Genomic DNA, 27,173 nt, shown 5'->3' on the forward strand with positions numbered 1-27,173 from the left:
GGTATTGTAGTTGTAAAGAAACACCTTGATGAGATCTGTAGGTATTGTCTCTGTCTGAGGTTGGACGCAAATGCGAGATATTGATCCAATCACCTCCAATCTTGGGAGACAGGCCAGTCCCATCCCTTGCAAACAAAAGGCAGATGAACCAGTGATGACCAACAACAAAAATTTTTCTCTACCTGCGGGTAAAGCGCACCTGAACTAGAATCACTCTCGTTAGGTGGTATGGTAACTCTCATTGTTTCATGTTCTCTGTGTATATATATGAATCCTCCTACTGTATGTATTCCACAGCATAGCATCCAATGAAGTGGGTCTGTACGCCCATGAAAAAACTATGCTCAAAATAAATTTTAGAGTCTAAGGTGCCACAAAGTACTCCTGTTCTTTTTGTGGATACAGACTAACACAGCCTGCACTCTGAAACCTAAAAGATTATATAATTAAAAAAGAAGTATATAATGATTGCAAAGCCTATATCAGTCTTGTAATATGAATGGATACTCTGGCTGAAGTGATCTACTGGAACTTTCCAAAAAGATTGGAAGGTCCTCATCCACTAGTTTCAAGATCTCTTTTTGTTGTAAATCCCACAATCCAGCGGAATTAGAGTAGGAAAGAGAGAAAATGGAGATGTGCTCAAGAGGTCTTTATATCTTTGCCATGTGGCATGGAAATTACTGTCTCAACAAAGCCCACAGTCCAAGGTGCATGAAAAATTACTGGCCAAGATGTATCCAGGGTCACATGTCCTATCACAGTACCTGTACATGCTTTCCTGAAATCACAATGAACCAAATCGACTAGGGGTGTCACCCGATACACACATATGAGATACAAATACGTACCCAAATTCACACTCAGTACAAAGATGATTAATATGTCAAGCTTCCTGATGAAGGGATTCCTCGAGAGGTCATCGATCCAGTCCCCTGCCCTCATGCAGGACAGTACTGGTCTAGACCATCCCGATAAGAATTTATCTAACCTACTCTAATATCCAGAGAGGAGATTCCCAACCCTCCCTAGGCAATATTTTCAGGTAACTCCTGACAGGAACTTTCCAATGTCCACCTAAATCACACCTTGCTGCAGTTAACCATTGCTTCTGTTCTTCATAGAGGGCAAGAGTGAAAAGTTTCTCCCTCTCCTGATGACACCCTTTAGACCCTGAAAACGCTATCGATGTCCCCTCTCAGTCTTCTCTTCCAAACTAAATAAACCCAATCCTTTCAGCTCCTTCATAGGTCGTGTTCAAAGACCTTTGATCATCTGTGCTTGTCCAGACCCTCTCCAATTTTCTCCACACTCTTCTGAAATGCGTGCCCAGAATGGACACAATACTCCAGTTGGGCCTACACGTGCAGAGTAAGCAGAAGAATGAATTTCGCGGTCTTGTTACAACACCTGTTAATGCTCCCGAATCACGTTTGCTTTTTTGCACAGTAATCACACGTTGACTCATTATTTAGCTTGTGGTCCTATGGACCCTAGATCCTTCTGCCATATTCCTTCCTAAGCAGTCTCTGCCCATTTGATAGTGTGAATTGATTGTTCCTTCCTAAGTGGGCGCTTTGTCTTGTCTTTATGAACTTCATCGCGTTTCCTCAGACATTTCTCCAATTTGTCCAGCATCATTGAATTTGCCCTTCCTCAGCAGTTGCAATCCCTCCCAGTTTGGTATCGTCTGCAAACTTAATAAGCGTACTTTCTATGCCAACATCTAAGTCGTTGATGAAGATATTGAACATGCATATAAACAAGTTAATCATACTTAGCAATTCATAACTTTTCTATTGGTACCTTACATGACATACTTTGTACAAGACTTATGGAAATTGTGTATTAGTGGTAACAGTGATATAAATGGTTTCCTTTCTTATACATAGAATCACAAGGCCTACTATACTTATGCTAACTTGCTTAAGCCAGTGTCTTATAGAATACAAGCCTATAGGTTCCTTGTGTTACTGCTGAGTAAAATAAAAGGCTAAGCCAGCTCTAATGGACTACACAGTAAGATGGTCTTTTGTTTAGAGTCATAATCTGCTCTCCATTTCCGCTACAAATTTTTGTATGCATCTCATGCAGATACACAGATAAAGTGTATATATAGATGTGCAAATAAAGTGATCTGCAGTTAAACTCTACATGAGTTTGGAATGTAAAATTATTTTGTATTAAGCAAAATCTCAGTTTTAATACAGTTCAGGTAGATTAAAACAATATTGAAATTCCTATAATTAAACCACTATTAAATCTCTTACTAGGACAAAGTTAAAGCTTCCACTGGTTTAACTTAACTCACTGCTTTTTACAGTATTATGGGTCCAGCAGCTTTTGGGGTTGGAGGGTTGTGAGGGATGGGAACATTGTTCTTTCTTATTAAACTGTGGTAGCACAGAACGTTCAGACAAATCTCCTTGAATCGTGTAAGAAACAGTTGTAGTCTTCAAGTGCTGATTCCACTCTTGTTGCGCATGAACATGAGATTAGATTATTTTGAATAGCAGCGCCTGTTGCAGGAACCCTTGCAATTACAGTAGCTTAGAGTATGAGAGGCAAGGTGGGCTCAACCACATCACAGTTCCTTCAGGTTGAACCATGTGATTTTCATATCTCTTCAACATGTTAGCATACATTTTGGTTTGGGGGGGTGGAGTTAATTTCCCTGTGTAAACAAGGCATTGATAGTTTCTTCTTCCCAACCTTCATATCTAGGACCCAATGCCCCCCACTACTCCTTCTATATACAAGACCAACCTCCAGGAGTCAAGATCTGTCCCTTCTGTGACTTGGCAATGTCCATCATTAATGTTCATGCTGGATGCCTCCTTTGGTTAGGTAGGGGATGTATGTCTAAGCATTGCTTGGAGTGCAAGGCTTTTTCAAAGTACACATGTAAATCCAAAGAGGGCAGACTGAGGTTGAATCTTTTGGAGACTTCAGTGTGTCATCCAACCCAGGCGAGCCAGCTATGAGGCCACCTCCCGCCATTCAATCTCTTTCCTTAATTGTTCCTGTGAGTTGCATTGCCAACCTGAGCTCTGGGGACACTCTCTTACATGCCCTGTTCCTTTGCTGCTTCAACTTTGGTGTGAGACAAAGTCCACAAGGACACTCATACCACGGACAAGGAAAAACTTAGATCTCCCTTGCTGTGGGGAGATGGAGGTCCTATCTAAGCCTTGCACATATTGGCCCCCTTGGAGAGTCATCCCATATGACAGAAAGCCATCTGCCAAGACAGTTTCAAATCATCTCTGAGGCAGCATGTACAATAACTCCAGTACAGACTCCCCAGCTGTCTGTAGCAAAGGAAAAGCAAAAGTTCGGCAGGGAGGAACTCTCTTCAGAGCACCAGCAACTATTGCCAATATCTTCTTTGCCTCCAGATGAAGCAATGAAACTCTGCATCCATTCCCTTCACAGGTGAGCTTTCAGGACCTGACGAGGCAGTTGGCAGGTGCTCTTGACAAATCCCTCAAAATCATCCAGGAGAAGCAGCGCAATCTCCCAGGCATTCTTTAGCCCTCTCAGTCGGGTAATTGCCCATTAATGAAGGGATAACTCGTTTCTAGAGCCTGCTGAGATCATTTGGCTCACTGCCACCACCTAGCATGTGGACAGAAAATATCAGATAACAACAAAGGGGTTTTAGAGTATTCTTTCCAACATCCCGTTCTGGGATCTTTGAATCATCCAAGCTGCACAAGAACAGTCTAAAGAGCAGATCAGAGGAACTCTGAGAGAAAAGGATCCAAACAAACTGGATCTCCACAGATGCAAAGTGTATTTATCAGTGAATTTACAACATAAGAGTTGCAAGTTACCAAGTGCTCCTCTCTAAATACAATTCTCTCTTTTTGGGACTGATTCTGTTAATTGATGGATAAACTCCCCAACAAATATCAGGAAAAACTAACATCCACCTTGGCTGATGGGTGGCTCATTGTGAGAAATGCATTCCAGGCTGCACTGGATATGTAAGACACAGTAGCAAGAACTATGGTCTCCATGGTCACAATAAGACACTCCTCCTGTCTGCAGATGTCAGGCATTCGCCAAGGGACAAGTGCAAAGGAAGTAGCTTTGACAGCACAGTCAAGAGCCTACTTGGACCACCTCTGAATTGATCCACTTTTCTGTCGGACAACCACCTCTGTTATTTTAAATAAGCTTGAGCTGGGATCACCTCTGACTGATGGGTTCTTGAGACCATAAGGAAGGTTTTGGGCTGTTCTAGCCTATCCAGTTTTGGGCTGTTCTAATTCCCTTCCCACCTCTCTTCAGGTACCCTTCTCATGGGATACTTCTACAACAAGAAGTAAACTCCCTACTACAATTGGGTGTGATAGAGGAGGTTCGTCAAATTCAGAGCGGGGCTTCTACTCCCCTTACTACTTGATCCCAAAGAAGATCAGGGTGGTCACTCTAGCTTTCATCATTCCTGTATTTGATCCCATGAGCTGGTTTCATGGCTTTTGACCTACACAATGCTTACTTCCACATCTCAATACTTCTAGCATACAGAAAATCCATGGCATTTATAATAGAAACATCCTATTATCAGTACAGGGTCCTATCCTTTGGTTTGTCCACAACCACAAGGCTTTACTGAGTCCTTGGAGACAAGAAGTTCTGGTGTATCTGTTCTTGGATAATTTGGCTGATAATCTGGCTCCACAAATCAGAAACTCTAGCCAGAACACTTTAAAACTCTTCGCCACCCTATGCCTCATAATTAGGGCTCTGTGTTTGTCACAGAGGTCACGAAAGTCATGGATTCTGTGACTTTCTGCAACCTCTGTGACTTTGCCGCAGCCAGTTTTGCTGACCCAAGGGCCGCCCAAGCAGGACCAGCAGCTCAAGTGGCCTCAGAGACAGCCATACTGGCTGCTGCTGGAGCAGCTCTGCAGGCAGCGGGTGGGTCGGCCCTGCAGCCAGTCACACCGGCTGCTGCTCAGGCAGTCCCTGAGGCCAGCCACATTGGCCGTTGCTTGGGCAGCCTATGGCTTTTACTAAAAATACCCCTGGCTAAATCATAGCCTTACTGATGATCAACAGGACAAATCAATACTGACTATGAGACAAAGCATAAAATTTACAGGAACAGTGTTATGATTTTGCCAACTTGTAATCTATCTGTCACAGTGGACACTGCTATTCAAAAGAATTTGATTTTATGAGCATGGAGGCGCATGCACACCAAGAATGTAATCTGTGTCGACGTCTTAAAGTGCTACAGTTCCTGTAGAATATATAACCCACCCTCTGCATTACAGTATTTCTCTATGCTGAAGATTATTTTACAAGCATTTAAAACACATTGGAATAATTATGCAGATACTTAACTTTTATCACACTTCTGTGGTGGTGTTGTTTTTTGTCTTTTGAAGCTTGAAGTTCAGGCCCCTCCAGGTACTCCAGTTGGCTACATAAAACAAAACTGGCACCCCTGTCTGCCTAAATTTACTGTTCAAAATGAAGCAAAAATAGATGTATTTAAAATCATTGGCCCATGCGTTGTATGCAGCTGTTGTGAGGATATTAATTTTGAGGTAGGTAACATTTGTTTAAAGTATTTGTATTCCTCTCTTCTATTTTTAATTAGTTGGTTTTCCTAATAGTTTAATATCTGTAACTCGTCTTACTGTTACTAACGGACCATTTCCCACAAAACTAAGTTGTAATGCATTCAGTAATAACATTTGGTGTTCAGATAGTCCAACTATTTGCATATGAAAATCTTAGAAAACAATTATCTTGGTAAATAACCCAGGTTTCAACCACTGTCATAATAAATCAACTTTCAGATTACCAAACCATGATATACTGAATGTTTAGATATTGTCTTTTTTCCTGTTGAAGTGAAGATTTTTGCGCCAGTTAGAGTATACCTTGAATATATTGCAGTTGTTTCACTGTTGTGGTTTTGAAATCTCTTTAATTTTAATGAAATAACAGTGGAAAATATCATTACATTATCATACTTTACGTAGTAAAAATAGATTCAATATACACTTTTGAATAAATTCAGTACATAATTTTCCCTTAGTACTGTATATTTAAGTATTATTAAATGACAACTTTCTAGATCCACTGACTTAATTGTCCAGTAATTGATGTAAATGATCAAAATGGATCAGCATAAGTGGATCATGTAATTTTATTATAAATTATTTAATTCTGTAATTAATTCTTAAACAAATGAAGAATTAATAAATCCTATTTTCATATTCCAGCTACTAGTTTATTTTAAAACAGTGTATAGTAACCATAAGCAAAGGTTTGTAAGATCATTCTAAGCAAATGTAGTAGCCATTATGTTCTTGGGAATAGCCATTTTACATGACTTTGAACACTGAAATCAGTTTTCAAAAGATATAATGTTGACATATGTCTTGTCCCCTACTTTGGAAACTTATCATGTAATCTTTTAATTTCCATGTAGACACCTGACACTGGGTGAAGGAACCTTGATTTACAGCACTTCCCACAGTGTCACCCTGCAACCTTCTCCATTACTGTGCTGCACTGTGTTGATATGACCCCAAGTTCTAACCTAGGACTTGAGCCCATGATTTACTGGTGTAGAGTCGAGATTACCACAATATTGAATACCACATGCTGTAGTACATATAACAACCCATGTAAATGGGAATATCCTGAAGTTTTTGAATGAGCATTTAAAATGATCACAAAATCTTTTTTATTATGAGTGGCTGACTAACTTTGTTTTATTTAAACTAGGTGAAGTCGATGGATGAAAGTTCTGTAGTCGGAAGAATTTCTAAGCAGTGGTCTGGATTTGTAAGAGAGGCATTTACAGATGCTGATAATTTTGGAATCCAGTTTCCACTGGATCTTGATGTTAAGATGAAAGCTGTTATGCTTGGTGCTTGCTTCCTCATTGTAAGTCTGCCAATTCACTATTTTTAAACAATGAATATATGCTCATTTCTGTTAATCTATATGTTAAAATCGTACTGGGATATGACTTCATCCTGGGCTTACTGAAGTTAACAAAGTTCCCATTGACTTTGAGGGTGCAGGATCAGTTCCTAGGAGGCATGACAAATGAATTATTTCAGATAATGGGATTATATTTGGTCCAATTAGAAGTATAAAATTATATTTAGGAATATATTTATTGCTGATATGCCCGCTCTTACACTGTTTCTATGCCACAAGGACACAGTACCAGTTATCATTGCATGACTTCTTTGAGGCTGCTGTAAGAGCCGTTCCATTAATTAGCTGACATTTATGACACAAAGAGCAGAACCACTTGTCCATTCCCTTGAAGACTATTGTAACCATGATACATTCTGGTTTCTGCTAGATGTTTACTGTCAAGCTTGAGTTTTTTGAAAACGGGGAAGAAAACTAAAAGGAAGGAGAGAGGCATATGCATCAACTCAGGGATGGAAATGTCAACAATGCGCCTTGCTCTGTAGCAGAAATTTTTATCAGACCATTGTTGATTAACCAGAGGCTTTTATTCCTTGGCTATGTTGCTTTGTGTGACGTTGTCATGCATATAAAACTACTGAAAGCAGCCCTGCTTAGAGAAAACAATTTGGCAACGCATGTAAGCATGTATTTTAAGTCCCATTGATTTCTATGGGACTTAAGCAAATGATTGGTATAGGGTTGGAATTAATCATATGCTTAGTGTTTTGCTGAATGGGGCCCAAAATGCACAAGGAATTGTAAAGCACTAACAAATTGTGTGTGTGTGTGTGTGTGTGCGCGCGCTGTTCTTTGTTGGGTTTTTATGTTTTGCACGTGTGTAGCTAGTCAATTTCTCTGATTGTGGGTGGGCAAAAAAAAAAAAAGGGTTGGTGGAAGTTAAAGAATGGGAATCAACATTTAAATTCCAGGCCATGTTAAAGAACAAGGTTTCAGATTTCTTTGAAGCACGGGAAAGTTAAGGAAGTGCCCACTCCAATACCTCATCCACATGCTTCTTAGGGTTGTGCTCAGCTATTGTTTAGTTACTAAATCCCCTGCCAATGCAGATACAGACCTTCCCCCCTCCAATAAAAAAGCTGTTTTTCTTCATTGTGAGCACTTCAGTTTGGGGGCAGAATGACAGCTGTGATGTCCTGTCCCCTGTAGTTCCTCCAGTTTTCTCTGTCTCCTCTATCTCTAGATTTCCTTCCTGGAGAAAATGCCAACAACATTTTATTTCAAATTTCTGCTTAACAATTCAATTGAATTCCAAGCAATGTCCTAGCACTGTTCCATCTTCTGGTGAATTTTTCCCCTCAGCTTCACTTCCCCTTCTGAGATGCTATATTGACTGGTGTCCCTACAGGCCCCAGAGAGAAAACTAGGCCAAGGAAACTTAAAGGCAGTCTCCTGCTTTAACCCACATTCTCTTCTCTCCCAGTGCCTCCTTAATCAAGTCTCTCTTTGGGAAGTTTAGCCACGTCTGTGGCCAGAAGTGAATTTTCTCCTTAACCCATTATTTGTGGGGTCACAGTGCAACATCCCTGGGCAGGAGAGGAGCCAGGAAGGATTAGGAAACCTGGTTATGAGGGACATAATGAAGGCACTGGTCTCAGCTGCCCACTCTGGCTGAAGACCCCTCTGCTTCTATCCCCACACTAAAGAGAGAGGCAGGATTGAAAAAACTGATAAAGGTACAAAAAAGCTCAGGCCTGTGGATACCCAGAGTAGTACTTTAGAACTGCAGCTGCCCCTCCCTTCCACTTTAGAACTCAATGTACCAGGGGTTGGACAAATCAGCAGGCGCAGGACGAATAAAAGGGATGATCTCTAGAATTTACACCAGCAGCCACGCCTCTCTCTGTAGAGTTCAGCCACTTTCTCCTCCTCCACCTCTTCTTGAACCACAGATGGAGGGCTTTGGACACAGCGTAGATGCTGCTGACACTGGATTGTGGTAAGGGGACTTCAAGCCTAGACGCTTTCCCATGCTACCAGCTCTATAACAAGCCTCTGAGGGTTTCCCTATGGATATCCTAAGCTGGCACCTCCAAGAGAAATGCAGACCCATCTGATTGCTTTGCAGAAGAGAAGGGTGAAATTTCTGACTTCTGGGGAATCCGTTCTCAAATCCCACTCCCTCCCTTGAGAAACTGAGGAAGTGCCCCAGTGCTCGAAGGGTGACAGTGTTTCCCTTTGATGGTGGGGAGAGTCCTAATAATCTGAAATGTTTTCAGATTGTCCCAAAAACTTTCTTAGCACAATTTCACTCTTCCTTCTGAAGCAGAATCATAGGGACAAACTCCCAAAGGGAAAATAACTAAAATCTACATTTGGTACCCATGCTTACCTTGGGAGTACAGAATGGCAGATAAAACCCAATAAAGACCAAGCCGCATATGGGAGCAGATTCCTCTGAACACACTAAAAATGATCAAAGTAATAAAACATATATTTTAAATAATCCTAACAGTCTTTGAGGAACAGTGCTGTGAAACTGTGCTCAGGAGGTCTGTGGCTACTCTAAACAAACTATAGCTATATCTCTTTTTGTACTTCCTGAGAAGATATCATAAGAATGTGAGAAGGGCTTTCAGCCACACCTAGAAGATTAGGAAAGTGCTGAGCTGTCATTCCCCATCCTCCCTGCCCTTGCTCCCTGCTTACCCCATCTCTATAGAGCGGGTGGGTGGGGGAACACAACAGGATTTGGGATGGAGGGATGTTGCTGGCAGCAGCTTCTGTCTCAACTTGCTGATTTATTTAAAAAGGCAATGTACTTAGACTGGAGTCAGCGTACTTAAAAAGGCAATGTGCATCTCTTTCTCTCTCACACACTCTGTGTGTCTCTGTCTCTGTCTGCCATGCCATCTCCCTTCCCTCCCCTCCATTTGTGCTAACTTGTAGAGCGTGAAGCTACATTAACAATATGTTAACCCTTGAGGGCTCAGTCGAGTGCTAGTTCATCATTTAGCAGTAAGGCATTCCCTGGGAAATATCACACCCTCTTCCACCCTCTGACTTCACCACCTCAACCAAGCTTCACAATCATCGTTGCTGTATACAGTATTAAATTGGTTGTTTAAAATTTATACTGTGTATATAATATAGTCTTTTGTCTGGTGAAAAAAAATTCCCTGGAACCTAGCACCCCCACTTTACATAAATTCTTATGGGGAAATTGGATTCGCTTAATGTCGTTTCATTTAAAGTCGCATTATTCATAAACATAACTACAATGTTAAGCGAGGAGTTACTGTAACATCATCTCTACTCTGATGGAGGAATCCCCAGAAAGTAAGCATGGGTATGCCATTCCTTTCCCCCTCACTAGACGGGATATCATTATGGATGCATCTTTTTTAGGCTGGAGGGCTTTCAGCGCAGGGCACTTGGACTCACGCTTCCAGATTGCGGATGTGAATCCTGGTGTCTTGTGAAGTCCAGGAAGCTTGCAAAGCCGTTTTCCCATTGATTCAAGATAACCATATCATCATCATGTCCGACAATATGACAGATGATTTTTACATTAACAAGCAAGAACAAGTGAGATCCATTCCCCTGTGTGCAGAAGCAGTCACCCTATGGAAATATCACATCAGCAATCAAATCGCCCTGTTGGCAACTGACCTTCCAGTGGACCAGAATGTGCTGGTGGACTCCCTCAACAGACACTCTGCGATCAACCACGAATGGGAGTTACAAGACTCCATGGTAGACAGTATTTTTGCTCTGTGGGGAACTCTTGCAAGGGACCTGTTTGCCTCTCAAATGAACAAATTGCTCCAGAGGAGCCATAGACTTCTACTCTCAGAGAGACATTCTCCTCCTTCCATGGTCAGACCATCTATGCCTTCCCCCCCTTACCACTCCTACCTCAGGTCTTATGGGATATTTTGTCAAGACAAGGCACAAGTCATCATCATCAGCCTCCAGTGACCCAGACAGTCTTGGTTCCCAAGTCTCTGATGCATGTTGTTTCTATCGATCAACATTCCATCTTCTTCCAGTGTCCTGACTCAGGGAAAAGGCAGCATCAAGCATCCCATCTCCAAGCACTCCATCTCAGGGCTTGGTTTTTGGATGGGTGTAAACTCTACAACATTTGTGTTCTGAAGTTATGCAGAGCATTCTTATTACCAGTAATAACGATTGCACTACAAAATGCTACACTGAAAATGGAAGCATTTCTCTTGTGGGAGCAACAAAAACTTATATCCCCAGAGATTGCAGGTTTTCCCCTTATTTTGGACTCGCCTCTGCCCTCCCCCGCAAAACAGTGGGTCTTTCCATCAACTCTCTTCGAACTACCTGGCAGCAATCAGTGTGTACCACCCACCTTCAATTTTTGCTCTCGCATTGACAACCAGTTTTTGGAAGAGTCTACTCAGAATCTTTCTGCCAGTAAGGAAACTTACTCCTCAATGGACTTTAAATCTTGTTCTTTCAGTGCTCGCTGTTCCTTTGAACCACTAGATATGTGTTCCATGTCTAATGGGTAGAAGAAGATTGCATTTGTGTAGCCATCACCTCAGCCAGGAAGGTGGCTGAGCTCAGAGCACTGATGGCAGATCTGCCTTACACTATATTTCCTAAAGACAAAGTCCCATTGCGTTTACATCCCAAATTAACCCCCAGAGTAGTTTCAAAGTTTCACCTGAACTAGTCAGTTCACTAGTTCATGGTTGTTTTTTACCCCCTACTTCCCCCAAAAACCACATGCATCTGAAGAAGAGAGGAGACTTCATTCCCTCGACATGTGATGAGCCTTAGGGTATGTCTAGGCTTGAAATGCTACAGTGATGCAGCTGTGCCTCTGTAGCGCTTCAGTGTAGACACTCACTATAGTGATGGTAGGGGTTCACCCATTGCTATAGATGATCCACCTCCCCGAGAGGCAGTAGCTAGATTGACAGAAGAATTTTTCTGTCAACCTAGCACTGTCTACACCGGAGGTTAGGTTGGTATAGCTGGGTCTCTTAAGTGTGTGAATTTTGATGTAAAATCTGTGTAGACCATGCCTTGTCCGTTTACTTACAACAGACAAAACCAATCAGAATATCTCCCAGATTGTTTGTTTGTTTGTTTATTGCTGTAGCAGAAAGAGTTTGAGGTCAAGCTATGTCTTCTCAGTGGATATTTAAATGGATCTTGGTCTATTTCTTACCCTGCTATAAGCTATCTTATATTTGTCCTTCTCATGGGGTGAGGGCTTATTCTAAGAGGACAAGCAACATTGGTGCTGTTGCTTCTGGATGTACCTCTTCTTCACATTTGCAGAGCAGCTACTTGGAGTTCCATCCACACATTTGTGAGGTGATATGCTTTGGTACAGGACTCCTCCACTGATGCATCCTTTGGGATTCAGACAGCTCTGCCACCTGCAACCTTGCACCCTCCTCCTACTTGAGTACTGCTTGTCTGTCACCCACAGTGGAGTACACATAGGGGCCAACACTCGAAGACAAAGAGAGGTTCTTAACGATGTGAGAGCCCTATCTGTATTTCACTACCCACCCTCCTTCCCTTTTGCTTTAGGTTGTTCTTGGATTTGCAGTAGAGACGGAAATGTCACCTGGGCAAGGATGAGACAACCTACCTTTCGTACACTTTAGGAAAAGGCAAAGTATAACCCTTGGTCAATAAGGTCCAGGCCCTCCAGACATGCCTTATGCCTTCTCCAAGGAAACAGGTGTGCAGTTTTTTAGGACTAGCTGATACCACTGATTTATTCCTGATTTCTCAACCATTGCGGCCCCTCTTACCGATCTTCTCAAGAATAATAGTCCAAAGAAGGACCAAAGGTTGTGAGGAGGCTTTTCAAACCCTGAAAGCCCAGCTCTGTTGAGAACCCATCTTGTACAGCCTCGACTTCACCAAGGAGTTCCTGCTACAGACCAATGCTTCGGATGTGGGCATAGGGACCGTTTTATCCCAAGTAGTGGAAGGTGATGAGCACCCCATCTTATATATCAGCTGGAAGCAGTTCCCAAGGGAGAGGGCTTACTCCATGATTGGAAAGGAAGCATTGGCAGTAAAATGGGCTATTGACTCACTCTGCTACTACCTTCGGGGTGCTCACATCATGCTAGTCACTGACCATTCCCCTCTCCAATGACTACAGGCCATGAAGGATAATACCCCTGAATTATGTGATGGTACCTCTCCCTCCAGCCCTTTTCTTTCCACATCCAACCCCAGACTGGCAGAGCATACATGATTGCTGACGACTTTTCACAAGGTAGAGGAGATGAGATGGGGAAGGTCAGATTCCAAATGGGGCTATGAGGGTGGGGGAATGTGTGACTGTGCAGAGAAACAGCCTGCCAGCACAGCATGAGTTAAGAAGAACCTTTGAGCCCTGCTAGCCCTGCCCTATTATACCTGCAGCCAATGCCAGGCCTGGAGGGGGCAAAAAAGGAGACAGTTTAGTCTAGTTCAGGGCTGACTGGCAAAGAGGCAGGAGCTAGCTTCTGCCCTACTTGACAGGACGGAGCACTAGCCTGCTAGTCAAGGCAACCAACAGGGAGCATCTTCTGTCTCCTAGACTGAAGTAACTGTGTAACTACGGCCCAGAGACATTGTGAAGTTTGGAAGTACCAAATTGATGGCTGCTCCTCCCGAAAGAGCCTGGAACTGCAGTAGGGCACCACCCAAGATCCACAAGAGGGTGCTCCAGGAGGCAAGCCACCCCAGCATATTGGACTATAGGGGTCACACCCCAAACTAAATGGAATCTGGTAGGAAGTAGCTCAGAGCAGTGGATTTAGAATCCCTTCTCAGAAAACCCCTTGTTCAGTGGTCCTCTCACACAGGGCGCTGGGCTGGGACCCAGTGGAGTGGGGGTGCCTAGGTCCTCCTATCCTTACTGCCCGAAAGACTGAAGCACCTTAACCAGGGAAATAAGGGGCCAGACGTCAGGCACGCCAATGACTAGGCCACCTGGCCCTCCACACACCTTGTTACAAGGAGAAATTCACCACCACCACCATCACCACCGCACACCGAATATAATTAAAGCATCTGTAATTTAGGAAAGAAAGAGGGAATTATCCTTGTGTAAAAGTTGTCTCGTTGAGAAAGAAATTAAGAGGCAGGGCACTCTCCTTCTGCCCGCCCCCTCAATGCTAATGGTAAACTAAAAAGAAACTTCTTTATGTTTGGCTACTTTTATTTAGCACACAGCACTATGTTGGTTCAGAAATCCTCATCAGTACTTTTATCACTGACACAGCATGTGTTCTTAAGAAAGTAAACTTTGGAGGTTGCATCAAGTGACCCAATGGGAAGAAAGCATTATTTTGTATTTTCTGTGGAATAGAATTAAAAAAAAACCCTGAAGTTTTAGTTCTCAGAGTAATCTCTAAAAGCATTAAGATGACTCTGATCTGTATAAATGGCCTTTTAGAACTATCTAATTCTTTGTTCATTTTCTTTGCTGCTTAGGATTTCATGTTTTTTGAACAAACTGGGGACAAGAACCAGCGAGCAGGAGTGTGGCAGTAGAAGCTACTGTTGGACTTAAAACATGCTTACAGAGAAAAGTTTCACACTGCTTTGTGCTCTTTTTCTAAAATACATTACAAAAGTCCAGTGTATATATAGAACATCTCTGGATCTTTTGCTTATTGCTAGTTTCTTTTGTAACTTAGAGTTTGTTGTTTTGATATTGCAAATACAATTCAATACCTCTGATATTAATATAGATTAAATCTGTATAAATAATGTGAAATGTTTGTGAATCTTCCGTGACTGGAATTTAAACTGCAAAATAATTTCTTTATTCTTGAGAGCACTTTGTAGAAGATCTTTTATAGTACAGAAACATTGGGAGTAATCCTCTGTCACTTGCACAAAACTACAGTTGATCCTACAACAAGAGCAGATTTTTTAATATTCAACATTGACAATGTTTTTATATATATATATATATAATTCAGTTCTCTGTAATATCTATATATTGTATATTAAACGCTAATCCTATATTTTGTTTAATTATGATAAAATATCAGCATTCATATTTTGATGTTTATAATCTATGATTGAGATCTAATATATATATATATACACACACATATATATATATATATATATAAATAAAAGAACATTATATGAGAGCAGAGGTATAAATGAAAGGTTTGTTTCTTCCACTATGTTCATCTGCATCTCACAATTCAGATGTAAAGTTGCCCAACAGAAGTAGAGTGCCTCACTGTAATTTAACTGTGTGCTAACTGTCTAGTGTCATTGTGATACAGGCAAAAGTGATTCCTAAAGACATTGTATACAGCTGGAAGTCTTTCAAAATTAACAGTTTACCCAAGCAAGATTAAAGCAGATATAACCCCTTCTTTAAAAATACCATTTTCCCACTTACCTAGAACATGAGGGAGATTTTGGTGTTCTGGGTTAAAATTTGTTACAGTTGTTGATAGACCACTTTTTAACTATTTTAAAAGCTGGATCATATAGTGGCCTTTAAACTCATCTTATTTTGATGAACTTTTGATTCTTTGTAGTATGATGGAAACATACGTGTATGGCAGTTTGTACTTTTAGAGAGAACCACTTGCACAATAACTACAGTTGATCCTAGGACCAAGGCAGATAGATAAACATATTTAGAGAGAAAAGAAAAAAGTACGGGGAAAAAACATCTGTCAGGGACAGTATTTGGTCCTGCTAGTGAAAGCAGGGGGCTGAACTCGATGACCTTTCAAAGTCCCTTCCAGTTCTATGAGATAGGTATATCTCCATATATTTAGGAACAATTAATGATTTCTCTCTCTTTTTGCTCTGGTAATATCATTATTCCTCTTTCCTGCCACCGATCCAGGCAGTAGCTATCAGAGGTATTTAAGAAGACTTAGTAAGTTAATTTATTTGTAAACCCAGCAAATTAGTTATGGAAATAGGGAGAGACAGACATAAGAGTCCATGATGCTATTTTTATATAAACAGTTTTCAACAGTTTTGTCTCCTCTTTTTGATTATGTTTTATAAGCATTTTCATTTTAACTGGGTAAACATTTGTCAGTTCCCAGCCCCCATTCTCACAAGCACACACTTGCGTCTCAGTCCCAAATCTTTATAACATGCTAAGGGTGGCATTTTTGTGTAAGTTCCTCTTTCTATGTGATACTAGTGACAAGCCTATTCTAATTACTTGTTCACTTTTCTCAAACCACATTCCTTTTGTTTAGTTATCCAACCTTTTTAAATGTGCCAGTGACTTTGCTGAAATAGTAAAAGGCAGATGAGCCAAAGAACTCTGCTTAGTGCCCATATTATTATTTGTTACTATTTGTATTGCCTTTGTGTCTTGGAGTCTCACTCATGGACCAGGATGCAGTGTGCAAAACAAAAAGTCCCTGCCCCCGAAGAGCTGAAAATCTACATATAAGACAAGGCACGAAAGATGCACACAGACTGAAGTCGGAGTACAAGGAAACCATGAGAATCTGCTTGTCAGCATGATAGGTTGTGATCTCAGCACATCCACAATCTAGCCATTCTTTGTAGGCTTCATGGTAAATAAGAGTTTCAAGAAGGATTTTGAAGTAGGATAAAGAGGTTTGAAGTACTTTTGCAGATGTTTACATCTGATGAGTGTACATTTGTTAACTCCTGCATGAACACCAGTGTATACTTACAAAAATATTCCCTACAATCATTACCAGTTAACAGCCAACCAGTAGCTACACCTAACTTGCCCCAGTGCCTTTTCCTCGAGTGAAGATGCTGCACAAGCATCACTTCAAACATTGTCACATTAAAAACATGTAAAAACTCTTTCAGCATTGCTGTTGATATTGCCAAAACAAAGCATGCCTGCTATATTATCCAAGGTAATATATATTCTGATGCTTAAGTCATAGGACCAGATACTTGGGTCCAGCCAAACCACAGAGGTTGGGGAGAAATGTGGCTTTAAGCTTTCTCAATTCTGGAGTTAGCTGGAGGACAAAATGTTCCCCTTCATAACTTTTAGCAGCCTAAGGATTGTTCTAAATCACTCCATATGAAGTATTCCCCTAGGGATTATTCTACTGTGTGAGGATTGCCTGAGTACACTGCCTTGCATCTCAGCTCATTTCTTCCCAGGAGTGCTACACCAGATTTACATCACTTTGAAATTTTTGGGATCAAGGCATCACCAGCTGTCCTCCAAATGTAACTCTTCATCCACAGAGGATATAGAGGCAAGAGCCGGGTTCCTGGGTCATATTATTTACAATTGTTCTTATTCATTATTCAGTAGTGACAGAAGTGGGCAACAGGATTTAGGTCCTGCTGGATTTCTCCTGCTTTTAGAAAAAATGATGATTTTGCTTATCTCAGGAGAAGGAGGGAGAGAGGAAAACAAACTGGAAATAAAACTAATGTATCTCTGATTTAGTGCCAGTATCAGTGTGGCAAATTTTCTTTTAAATATATTTTAAAAAATTAACTAGCTATTTGGCAAGCCACAAGAGGTGGTTTAGAGTGTTACAGTTCTGTAATCATGCCTGGTATTACATGTTCACTAGTAGGACTATTCATAATATTCTTCTGTAGCTCATCCATTTCTGTTACATTCTTCTTTTAACTGCAGCATTTATTTCTCTTGTTTGTGACTTCTATTATCTATAATATTGAAAAAAATGTTTACAGAATGTAGTAATGTTTTCCCTCCTCTTGTTCTCTGAATTAACAGGATATTTATTTCCTTTTTATTTAACTAAGAGGATGATACAGCTTCCATAAAATAAAGTGGAGAAGCACCTGCTGAATGCACCACCAAAGCAAATAATTTTACAATTTAATCATCATATTCATAAATATTTGTTTTATGTTAAATGAAAGTCAAACTCCAGTTTATTGAGCTCTCCCAGCTGTCATCCCAATATAATTGACTTGTTTTACAGCCTTTACACTTAAGTTTCTTTACCTTAGCAGTGTTGGTCCCTTTTAAATAACGCTTTAATGATTCCCAACTTTTCTCTTTGGGTTTACACTGTAAAAAAATAAAAATAAAAAAGGATCCCCCCCCCCACAACATCACCAGAGCTTGATGCTGAAGTGTGTCTAAGCTGTGTAGAGGGTCATGGGTTGTGTATGCAAAAGTGGCTTTAAGGTTACCTTTGCCCTTCATGGCCCGGTCCACTACATCACTTTATGCTGACTGCAAGAGTGACAGAGACCAAAACCCCAATGAGTTTCGGTGTAGCACAGGGAGTGCCAGCCTTTCCCTCTTTCCCTGTTGTGCTGGTAGTAGCAAAATTGAGAGGTATATGAAGCTCTGTGTTGGCTCTGACAGTAGGGAGATTGTCCCTGGTTAAGCTGGTGTCAGGGCTAGTTTATGTTGTCAGTGCAATGCAAATGACTCTATTACATCAGAATGTTCACCCTAATAATTATCTCCCATTATTATTTATTTATATAGAAGTAATGCCAGTCGTGCATCAGGGCACCAATATGCTAGGGACTATACAAACACATCACAAAAGGGAGTCTCTCCCCCAAAAATCTTACAATCTGAACTCAGTGTCATTTAATAAAGGTTTCAAATGCTATGTTGGTCTTACCTTTCCAATCTTGGGACATATATTGCCCTCCGTGGTGTAAATACGATCTGAATGTAGGATCAAACACTTTAGTATCTCCACTAGCCTGTGTTGCAATCACAAACTCGTGCAAAATTGTCCCCTGCATGGGGGTTCAGAATGCCACTGCCACTTATTTATGGTGGCTGACAGCAGTACAAACATTATGTAATAACCACAATCACTACAAATACACATACCAACAATGGCCAATCAAACTGGGAGTAGCAACATATGGCAATGGCTAAAATAATATAACAGTTCAGGGAAAGGACCTACAGTGTATCTCTAAACATATCTAATAGTATCTTTCTAATTCCTTTTAGGACATGATGTTTTTTGAACTTACTCGAGACTGATGGTAATAATAGAGCTATCCTCTCCAGTCACCGGATGCTGGAAGCTATCTACCCCAAGATGATGATAAAATAACAAAATCTTCTATTTTGATATAATAACATGATGGCACAAATGATGTGATGTTGAATTTTATAATAGGTTACATTTTCAAAGCAATGCACAGAGATATAGTGGTACAACTATCAGCGAAAGTTACCCAGTTACACTCACTCCCTATGAACAACCATGAAAACGTAGGGTCTCATTTTATGGGCAAGTGTCCCTCACTGAGTATCTTGCATAGCTTGAACTTTAAATGATGAGAAGTATATCTTCTAAAGTTAGTTACTTTTTTGGTAAGAGGCAAATTTAGGTGTGATACTATAATACTGTAGTTTTATCTGTACATAATATTGTGGGAGATATATTTTGACTCTGTTGTAAATTACTGGTTTTAGGGGATGTTATATTTTGTAAGTATTATATGAATTGACAGCAGGAAATTAAAAGGACATTAGAGGTTCAATCTTGTTTGCATTGAAATTTATGGCAACAATTCCAGTTGTTTCAGTGAGAGAAAGCACAATCCCTATGACAGCCTGAACAAGGAAATGTACGTACAGATAGACTTATGGAGGGGATTCCTGTGGCTAAATACATCATTGTTATTTCATAGACGCTAACATCCAACTGCTTCAGTTCCTTTTATAGCCCAAGAAAGTAGTCAAGGACTAGGATTTTCAGAGGAATTTAGGGTTGGTATCTAACTCCCTTAGGCTTCTTTGAAAATCCCATCCATTATCTAATTAAATCCTTTACTGTCTTCTAAATTTGTTCTGCTGCTATATTCTTAGTTCTATTCAGCTGAATTCTGTCTGTTTATGCCTGCTAGAATGTTGGCTAAATAACAGTTTGCTAAGGACCAGACTGTTATACCCTTACTTGTGTTGACTAACACCTTACCTCATAATTAGCCCTCTTGGACTACTTGTGAAGTGCTACTCCATATAAATACGGGTATTACAATCAGACCGTAAATAACAGCAAACTAAGGAGCCTATTCTGCAGCCTTCCTACTTTTGAGAAACACTTGCTCAGGATGGATATGTTGTTAGAATATTCCTAATTCTATATGGGGAATGCAGCTGGCAGCAGAGTATCCTCTCACATACAATGTAGGCAGTGGCTTTTCCATATCAGGAGAATAAAGGGCCCAAATATCCAAGTTCCTAGCTAGACCGCTGTATCTATATTAGGCTAATATCAAGAACGTTTATCGAACTCATACGTATACAGACAGGAATACATTTATTCTTACCATTCTAATATAAATGATTGATACATTTATTACTACCCAACATTCTTGGAAGATATCAGAGGTAAAAGTTATCTCTGGTGTAACGCCCTTGACTTCAACTGGATTATAGTAGCCATGACTTTGAAGCCTATGTGTAACCACAACGGCATCATCAAAACTGTTCTAAGAGACTACTAGATTACCTAAGAAATGAGTCTCTACTTATTTCCTGTATATTGCAAATAGACAAAGAACAGTTCTTTAGTCAAATGACAAATCAGTATTTGGGTTTTCCCTGTGTGAAGAGTCTCAGAAGCAGAAATGACAGTTCTCCACAATGCTTATTTCTTAATCACCCTTTGGTCTCCAATAATTTTGTTAAAACATGCTGATTCCTTAAATTCTTCCAGAATCTTTTAGTAGCAAAAAGGGCCAAATTCATCCTTGACATAACTCCAGTGAAAGTAATAGGTCAAATTCATCCCAGGTATCACACTATCATGCTTTACAAACTTCATTTTGGGGGAAAACCCTTAACCACATCTAGCTTTAATATATCAGCAACAAATCTAGAGTTCTTCTCTTTCTTATCAGCCAGACCATAAGGCAATCCATTTTATCTCCTGCTCATAAATCCAGGCTTTGGAAAGCATTATAAGATTTTCAGCTTGCAATGTGTTATTCAATTCCATCTTGGTTAGATAAAACTGTTACATAAAACCTTTATAGAGTGAGAGTCACAGATGGATTTCTCTAGATCTTTTAATGACCTCTCCAGCTGTATCATGTGTAAACTTTTATCTCCAGTTGTATAGGCCAAAATACAATCATTTAATGGAACCACAGTCTCTGTAAAGTACCTTGAAAGACATACCTGCTGTGATTCCCCCCCTGAAAATATCCTTAATCTCAGTTTCAGCAAAGACAATCAATGCATTATAAGGAAATAGGTCAAACCTCCTTAATTTTTTGGCTTGAGCAAGATCAGCTTTATTGCTAATTGATTGGCATGCGGGAAGGGTACTTTTTCAGGTAGTGTACATTCCAGGAGGGCATTTGTTAAGAGCAAGAACAGGTCAGCTCTTATTAGATAATTTTGAGGAAATATAGTGCTAAGTCCCCTTTTTTTTAGCACCAAGGGGGAACCCTTGTGGCCATGACACTTCCTGTCTCTGTGTCCCTAGTAAGAGAGGGCTTCGCCACAGCCAATCATGTCATAGCAGAAGCTAAAGGATCAAAGCTGATCTAGGGGAAACTTGGACCCAGAGAAACTACTCTGTCAGGCTAGGGAAGTAGAAAGGAAACAGCTAGATCCCAGTGAAGCCTGACTCACCTAAGACAGCTGAGAGTCACTGGTAATCATTGGAGTTCTCAAGAAATGAATGTTCAGCCCAAGGGAAGAGTAAGTGTGAGAGAGAAGAATCCTGCTGTCAGTGGTATGTACCAGGCAGACAAATATCTAGAACATGCAGTGCTACCAATGCTTGTGATTTCTGTAACATTGGGTGTGTTTCTTAAAGCCTCAGCTCTCGGAATCATGAGCATCTCAGCTCTCAAATTTTAAAAATATGAAGAAAAGCTTCAAAATGTGACCTAAAGGTGTAAAACCCAAGTGGTAAATATAAAGAACCCAAAATATATCTTAAAAAAACACACACTATTTTTAAGCCACTCAAGATTTGTTGGTGGGAGGCCAGGTGTATCATTTCTGATTGCTTGGGTTTGGAAAACAACTTATTTCTGTTTTCTTTTGATTAACCAATTGAACGACTTAAGGTGACTCTGAAGTTCAGGATTCTGACAAATGAGGTTTGATTTTGTTGAGCCCTAAACAACAGAGGCCTGATTTTCAAATAGATTGAGCACCTGCAACTCCCTTTGATTTCTCTGGGAGTAATTGGTGCACAGCAACTCTGAATATGAGGGTGTATGAGGGAAGGCCTCTTAAAGAAGGTGGCTACACTTAGGCTAGGACTGGTATGATTTGTGTGGGCCTGTCTGCACAAAAGTGGAAAATAGTCTGACACATCAGACTTGAAGCATTTCTCTGTTAAGATGAGGAGAGGAAGGATCTAAATGAGTACCAATTGCAAAAGTAAAGCCCCTCCCCTACACCCCTAGTACAATATGCATGATATAGAGAGTGAAATCTGAGTTCCTTAATTTGTAACCAACTTTAACTCTCAGGCAAAATCCCAATTGAATTTAATGGCGTGGATATAGAATAAGATTCTCAAATGTTGAACATAAACTGCACCACTAAATGTAATATACACACCCTTATTTTACATGGCCCAAATTCAAAATGTTCACCGGGCATGTAGAGCTAGTACCAACAGTAGCCCAATTGACTTCAATGGACTAGTCACAATAGTAAACTCTAATGCTAGTAGCTTTTGCAGGATCAAGCCCTCAAGGGGAGCTCTTGGTACTCAGTATCTTCCAGGATGTGGTTCATATATAGTAAATGCAGGTTTAAACAGCAAACTTGGAGGCAATTGGATCCCTGTTAGACAAATGTAAGTTAATAGTGGAAGATGGACAAATTTAAATCTCAGTCTATGTAAAAGGGCAAAACTCTACATGATTTCTGCTCAACAATTTATCTTACTAATATACTTGCTCTCCTCTATATTTTCTAAAGATCCCTTCTCCAGAATGGAAAAAAGATACAGTTTTGTTCCATTTTTGGGGGGTTTTCTAAAGATCAAAAAGTTGCATATAAATCTGACTCTACTAAGAGAGACTAATACAGCCAATGTTTTAGTGCCATTATACAGCTTGATAGCACCACCTCACCTAGAAAACCAATTAGCTAATCTCAGGATAGAAAAGAGCCAGTGAAATAGGCCAATGGTGGTCTTTGATATAAGAGATTCAGCACTGCATATTCAGGAAGTACAGCCTAGGATGACATTAAACTAGCTTTTGCAATCTCCCAATTCGGCCCTGGCGCAGGAGGCGGTACAGGAGCTGCTTCAACTGTAGCTGCCCTGAAGGACGGGTGCTCCGTTAGGTTACCTCCTGGCATACACTATGGGACTACCAGGGTTGGGGGCTACGGTTTCAGGCTTGAAAACACGAACACCCCTGCCCCGCCTCTTTCTCCGAGGCCACGCCCCCTACCCCGCCTCTTCCTCCGAGGCCCTGCTCCTCACCCCTTCTGTGCTCCGTCTGTGCAGCTCGGTTCACGGTCGCCAGCGACTCGTCCGCAGAGCCGCGCTGGGAAGAACTGAGGCGGAGCCTGTCTGTCTCCCCGGGGGGGGCACAGCGTGCTCGGTCCCCGGAGCGGGGAAGTGGAGGCACAGCGCGGGGGGTCGGTCCCCGGAGCGAGGGACGGGGGTGGGGAAGTGGAGGCACAGCGCGGGGGGGGTCGGTCCCCGGAGCGAGGGGCCGGGGTGGGGAAGTGGAGGCACAGCGCGGGGGGGGTCGGTCCCCGGAGCGAGGGGCCGGGGTGGGGAAGTGGAGGCACAGCGCGGGAGGGTCGGTCCCCGGAGCGAGGGACGGGGGTGGGGAAGTGGAGGCACAGCGCGGGTCTACTAAGAGGACTAATACAGCCAATGTTTTAGTGCCTTATACAGTTGATTAGCACCCACCTCACCTAGAAAACAATTAGCTAATTCTCAGGTATAGAAAGGCAGTGAATAGGCAATGTGGTTCTTTGAATATAAGAGATTCGCACTTGCATATTCAGGAAAGAGTAGCCGTATGATGACATTAATAGCTTTTGGCAATCTTCCCAATTCGGCCCTGGCGCAGGGGGTCGTACAGGAGATGCTTCAACTGTAGCTGCCCTGGAGGCGGGTGCTCCGGTTAGGTTACCTCCTGGCATACACTTATTGGCCTACCAGGTTGGGGGCTACGGTTTCAGGTTGGAAACTATCGGAAACCCTGCCCCGCCTCTTTTCTTCCGGGCCACCGCCCCCTTACCCCGCCTCTTCCTTCCGAGGGCCCTGCTCCTCACCTCCTTCTGTGCTCCGTCTGTGCCCGGCTCGGTTCACGGTCGCCAGCGACTCGTCCGCAGAGCCGCGTGGGAAGACTGAGGCGGAGCCTGTCTGTCTCCCCGGGGGGCACGCGTGCTCGGTCCCGGAGCGGGGAAGTGGAGGCACAGCGCGGGGGGTCGGTCCCCGAGCGAGGGACGGGGTGGGAAGTGGAGGCACAGCGCGGGGGGGTCGGTCCGGAATAGCGAGGGGGCCGGGGTGGGGAAGTTTGGATGCCACAGCGCGTAGATGGTTCGGGTCCCGGGAGCGAGGGACGGGGTGGGAAGTGGAGGCACAGCGCGGAGGGGTCGGTCCCCGGGCGATAGGGGCGGGGATGTGGGAAGTGGAGGCACAGGCGCGGGGGGGGTCGGTCCCCGGAGCGAGGGGCCGGGGTGGGGAAGTGGAGGCACAGCGCGGGGGGTCGGTCCCCGGAGCGAGGGGCTGGGGAAAATTAGGGGTCGGGGGGTCAGCTAGGTTTCACACACACACCCGGCGCAGGTACGGGATTCAGCCCGTTCTGACTCAGGATGTGAGGCAACAAGAGCAGCAGCTGCTAAGCGGAGCCGTTTCTCCAGGCTCTGGCTGCTCTTTTCCACCCCCAAGTGGCAAAGACTGATAGTAACTGGACGTTTGGCAGCGGGCGCTGCCCGTTTCCCTTATGAGCTGACGTTCACCTGGCAACCCTAGATGGTGTGGGTGGCGCTCCTGAATAATGCCTACAGGGCCCATGCAAGGATATCTTGCACCCCAGGCAAAACTTCCACCTTCCACTCTCTCCTTGCACATTGGCTCATTGAGGGGCAAATCCCGATGAGCCTTTATAGACCCCAGGGGCCGGCCGTGCCCAGGGGCTGCTCCCCAGACCAGGTTCCCCACTCCCTGAACACCTCTGAAGGGTTTACAGCCCCCTGGCGAGCCCACCCAACCAGCCCCTGCCCCGAGTCCACTAACTGGCTTTGCCAGGCTTGGGCCACAGTAGCAGCTTGGCAGGGAGGTGTCGCCTTCCAGAGGCACTGGAGAGCCAGAGCATCCTGCTTGTTCCGGCAGCGAGCCCCAGCCATGGAAGAGCCAGTGCGGTGCAGGGGGGCAGCAGCCCTGCAAACGTGGCGCCATGGGGAGCAGTCACGTCCCCGCCCCTCCTGCCCAAGCAGCGGCCTGGCATCCCCCCCCCGGGGACTCCTGCAGGCTGCAGCGGATGAATGCGGGTGCTGCCCCCCAGCTCCCCCCTCGCCAAGAGTTACCATATTTCAACAATCAAAAAAGAGGAAGGGGAAAGCCCCGCCCTAGCCCCCATCCACTCCCTCTCACTTCCCACCCCCTGACTATGCCCCTTAGAACCTCCAACCCCCCCCTGCTCCTTGTCCCCTGACTGAGTGCCACCTTTTGGGACCCCTGTCCCTAATATGCCCCTGGGACCCCCACCCCCCTATCTAACCCCCCTGTCCCCTGACTGCCCCAACCCCTATCCCACACCCCTGCCCCTATACTGCTCCCCCAGGACCCACCCCTATCCAATCCCCCAGCTCCCCGTCCTCTAACGCCCACTTGTGCGCGCCAGAACCTCTGCCCATCCAACCACCCCTGTTCCCCTGACTGCTCTGATCCCTGTCCACACCCCTGACCATGCCCCCCCCCCTGAACTCCCAACCCATCAACACCCTGCCCCGCTCCCTGACTGCCCCCCCCCCGGGACTCCCCTTACCATGCCCATGCTGGTCAGATGCTGGATCCACATGGAGCCAAACCAAACAGGCTGCCGCTTGCACAGCCCTTCCCCTGCAGAGTGCTGAGGCAGCGGGAGAGGCAGCAGTGTTGGCGTCTCACACTCTGGGGAACCGCAGACCCTGAGCGTGGCGAGCGGGGAGTCGGGGGCACGTGGGAGCTGCAGCCCGCATGCATCTGCTGCAGCCTGCAGGAGCGCCTGGAGGGGTGGGAGTTGCTGGGCTGCAGCCTGGCCAGGAAGGGCAGGGGCCGTGGCTACTCCCTGCTAGCAGCGCTGCCGCCTTTGCAGGGCTGTTGCCCCCCTGCGCCGCACTGGCTTCTCCATGATGAGGCTTGCTGCTGCTTCAAGCCACCACTCTGGCTCTCTGGTGCCTCCAGAAGGCGGCTCCTCCCTGCCAAGCCAGGGCACCACTTTTTGGCACCCTGACCACTTGGCCCCCTAGGCAACCGTCTAGTTCGCCTAGTGGTTGCACCAACCCTGAATGCCTGCACATGGAGAATTCTCCCTCAGCCAGCGGCAGTGGAGGGGAGAAACCATGCCTGGCTACCACCACTTAATTTTGACATAAAAGATAATAAGATAATGACTGGTGCAGTTGAGAAGGCTGACTGCTCCTGGAAATACTCTTTGCCTTATAGAAGCTTCACACTGCCTCTAACCCCAGTTTAAAAACAACAAAATAAATAACTAACAACATAACACCAATCACCATCTTCTCTGATTTGCATGTTATTCTCTGTTCCCAACCAAATCTAGCTGGGAAGCTTTTTTCACAAAACTTCTGTCAGAAAATGCCGGTTCATTGACACCAAAACTTTTTTGGGAATGTACCAGTTTCAATAAAACTCTTATCAGGAAAGGTTCCCTCAGCTTGAGAATGGAACACTGGGGGGCTTGGCAAGAGGAGAGAGGGACTGCAGAATAGCCCTTGGTCAAGATACTCAGCAGGGATGCAGGAGACACAGTTTCAGGTCTCTGCTCTGAATTGGGAATAGCAGGGACTTGAACCACGCTTTCCTAGCTGAGCGTTCTACCTATCAGGCTACTGAGTCAGTTTCTACCTTAAGATCCTCTGTTGGAGCTGTTACGCTATATAAATAATTAACTATGCCCTAGGCAGAGACAGACAGACTTTATATTCCACTGGTTAGGACACTCACCTGGCAGGCTCAGGCCCAGGCTGAAGTTCCTGCTCCAACGAATGTTTAATTTTACAAGTGGAACAGCTTCAACGGGCAAGCTTGAGAGACCCAGCCCAGCACAGCCAATTGCCTGGTGGTTGGAGCAGT

At 43.5% G+C, this 27,173-nt stretch overlaps 1 protein-coding gene across 4 annotated transcripts in view; it reads left to right on the forward strand.

The window, feature by feature from the left end:
• LOC116837636 (phospholipid scramblase 1) overlaps positions 1-16,230 on the forward strand; it is a 40,846-nt gene extending 24,616 nt beyond the window's left edge. For all 4 annotated transcript variants that reach the window (XM_032802209.2, XM_075068480.1, XM_075068479.1 and 1 more), the window contains 3 exons: positions 5,403-5,564; positions 6,757-6,918; positions 14,407-16,230. In XM_032802209.2, the coding sequence (XP_032658100.1) occupies positions 5,403-5,564; positions 6,757-6,918; positions 14,407-14,466 (384 nt within the window). In that variant the 3' untranslated portion in view covers positions 14,467-16,230. The remainder of the gene's footprint in view (positions 1-5,402; positions 5,565-6,756; positions 6,919-14,406) is intronic.
• The last annotated feature ends 10,943 nt before the right edge of the window (positions 16,231-27,173 follow it).

Source organism: Chelonoidis abingdonii, chromosome 8 (assembly GCF_003597395.2).
Source record: "Chelonoidis abingdonii isolate Lonesome George chromosome 8, CheloAbing_2.0, whole genome shotgun sequence".
Lineage (NCBI taxonomy): Eukaryota > Metazoa > Chordata > Testudines > Testudinidae > Chelonoidis > Chelonoidis abingdonii.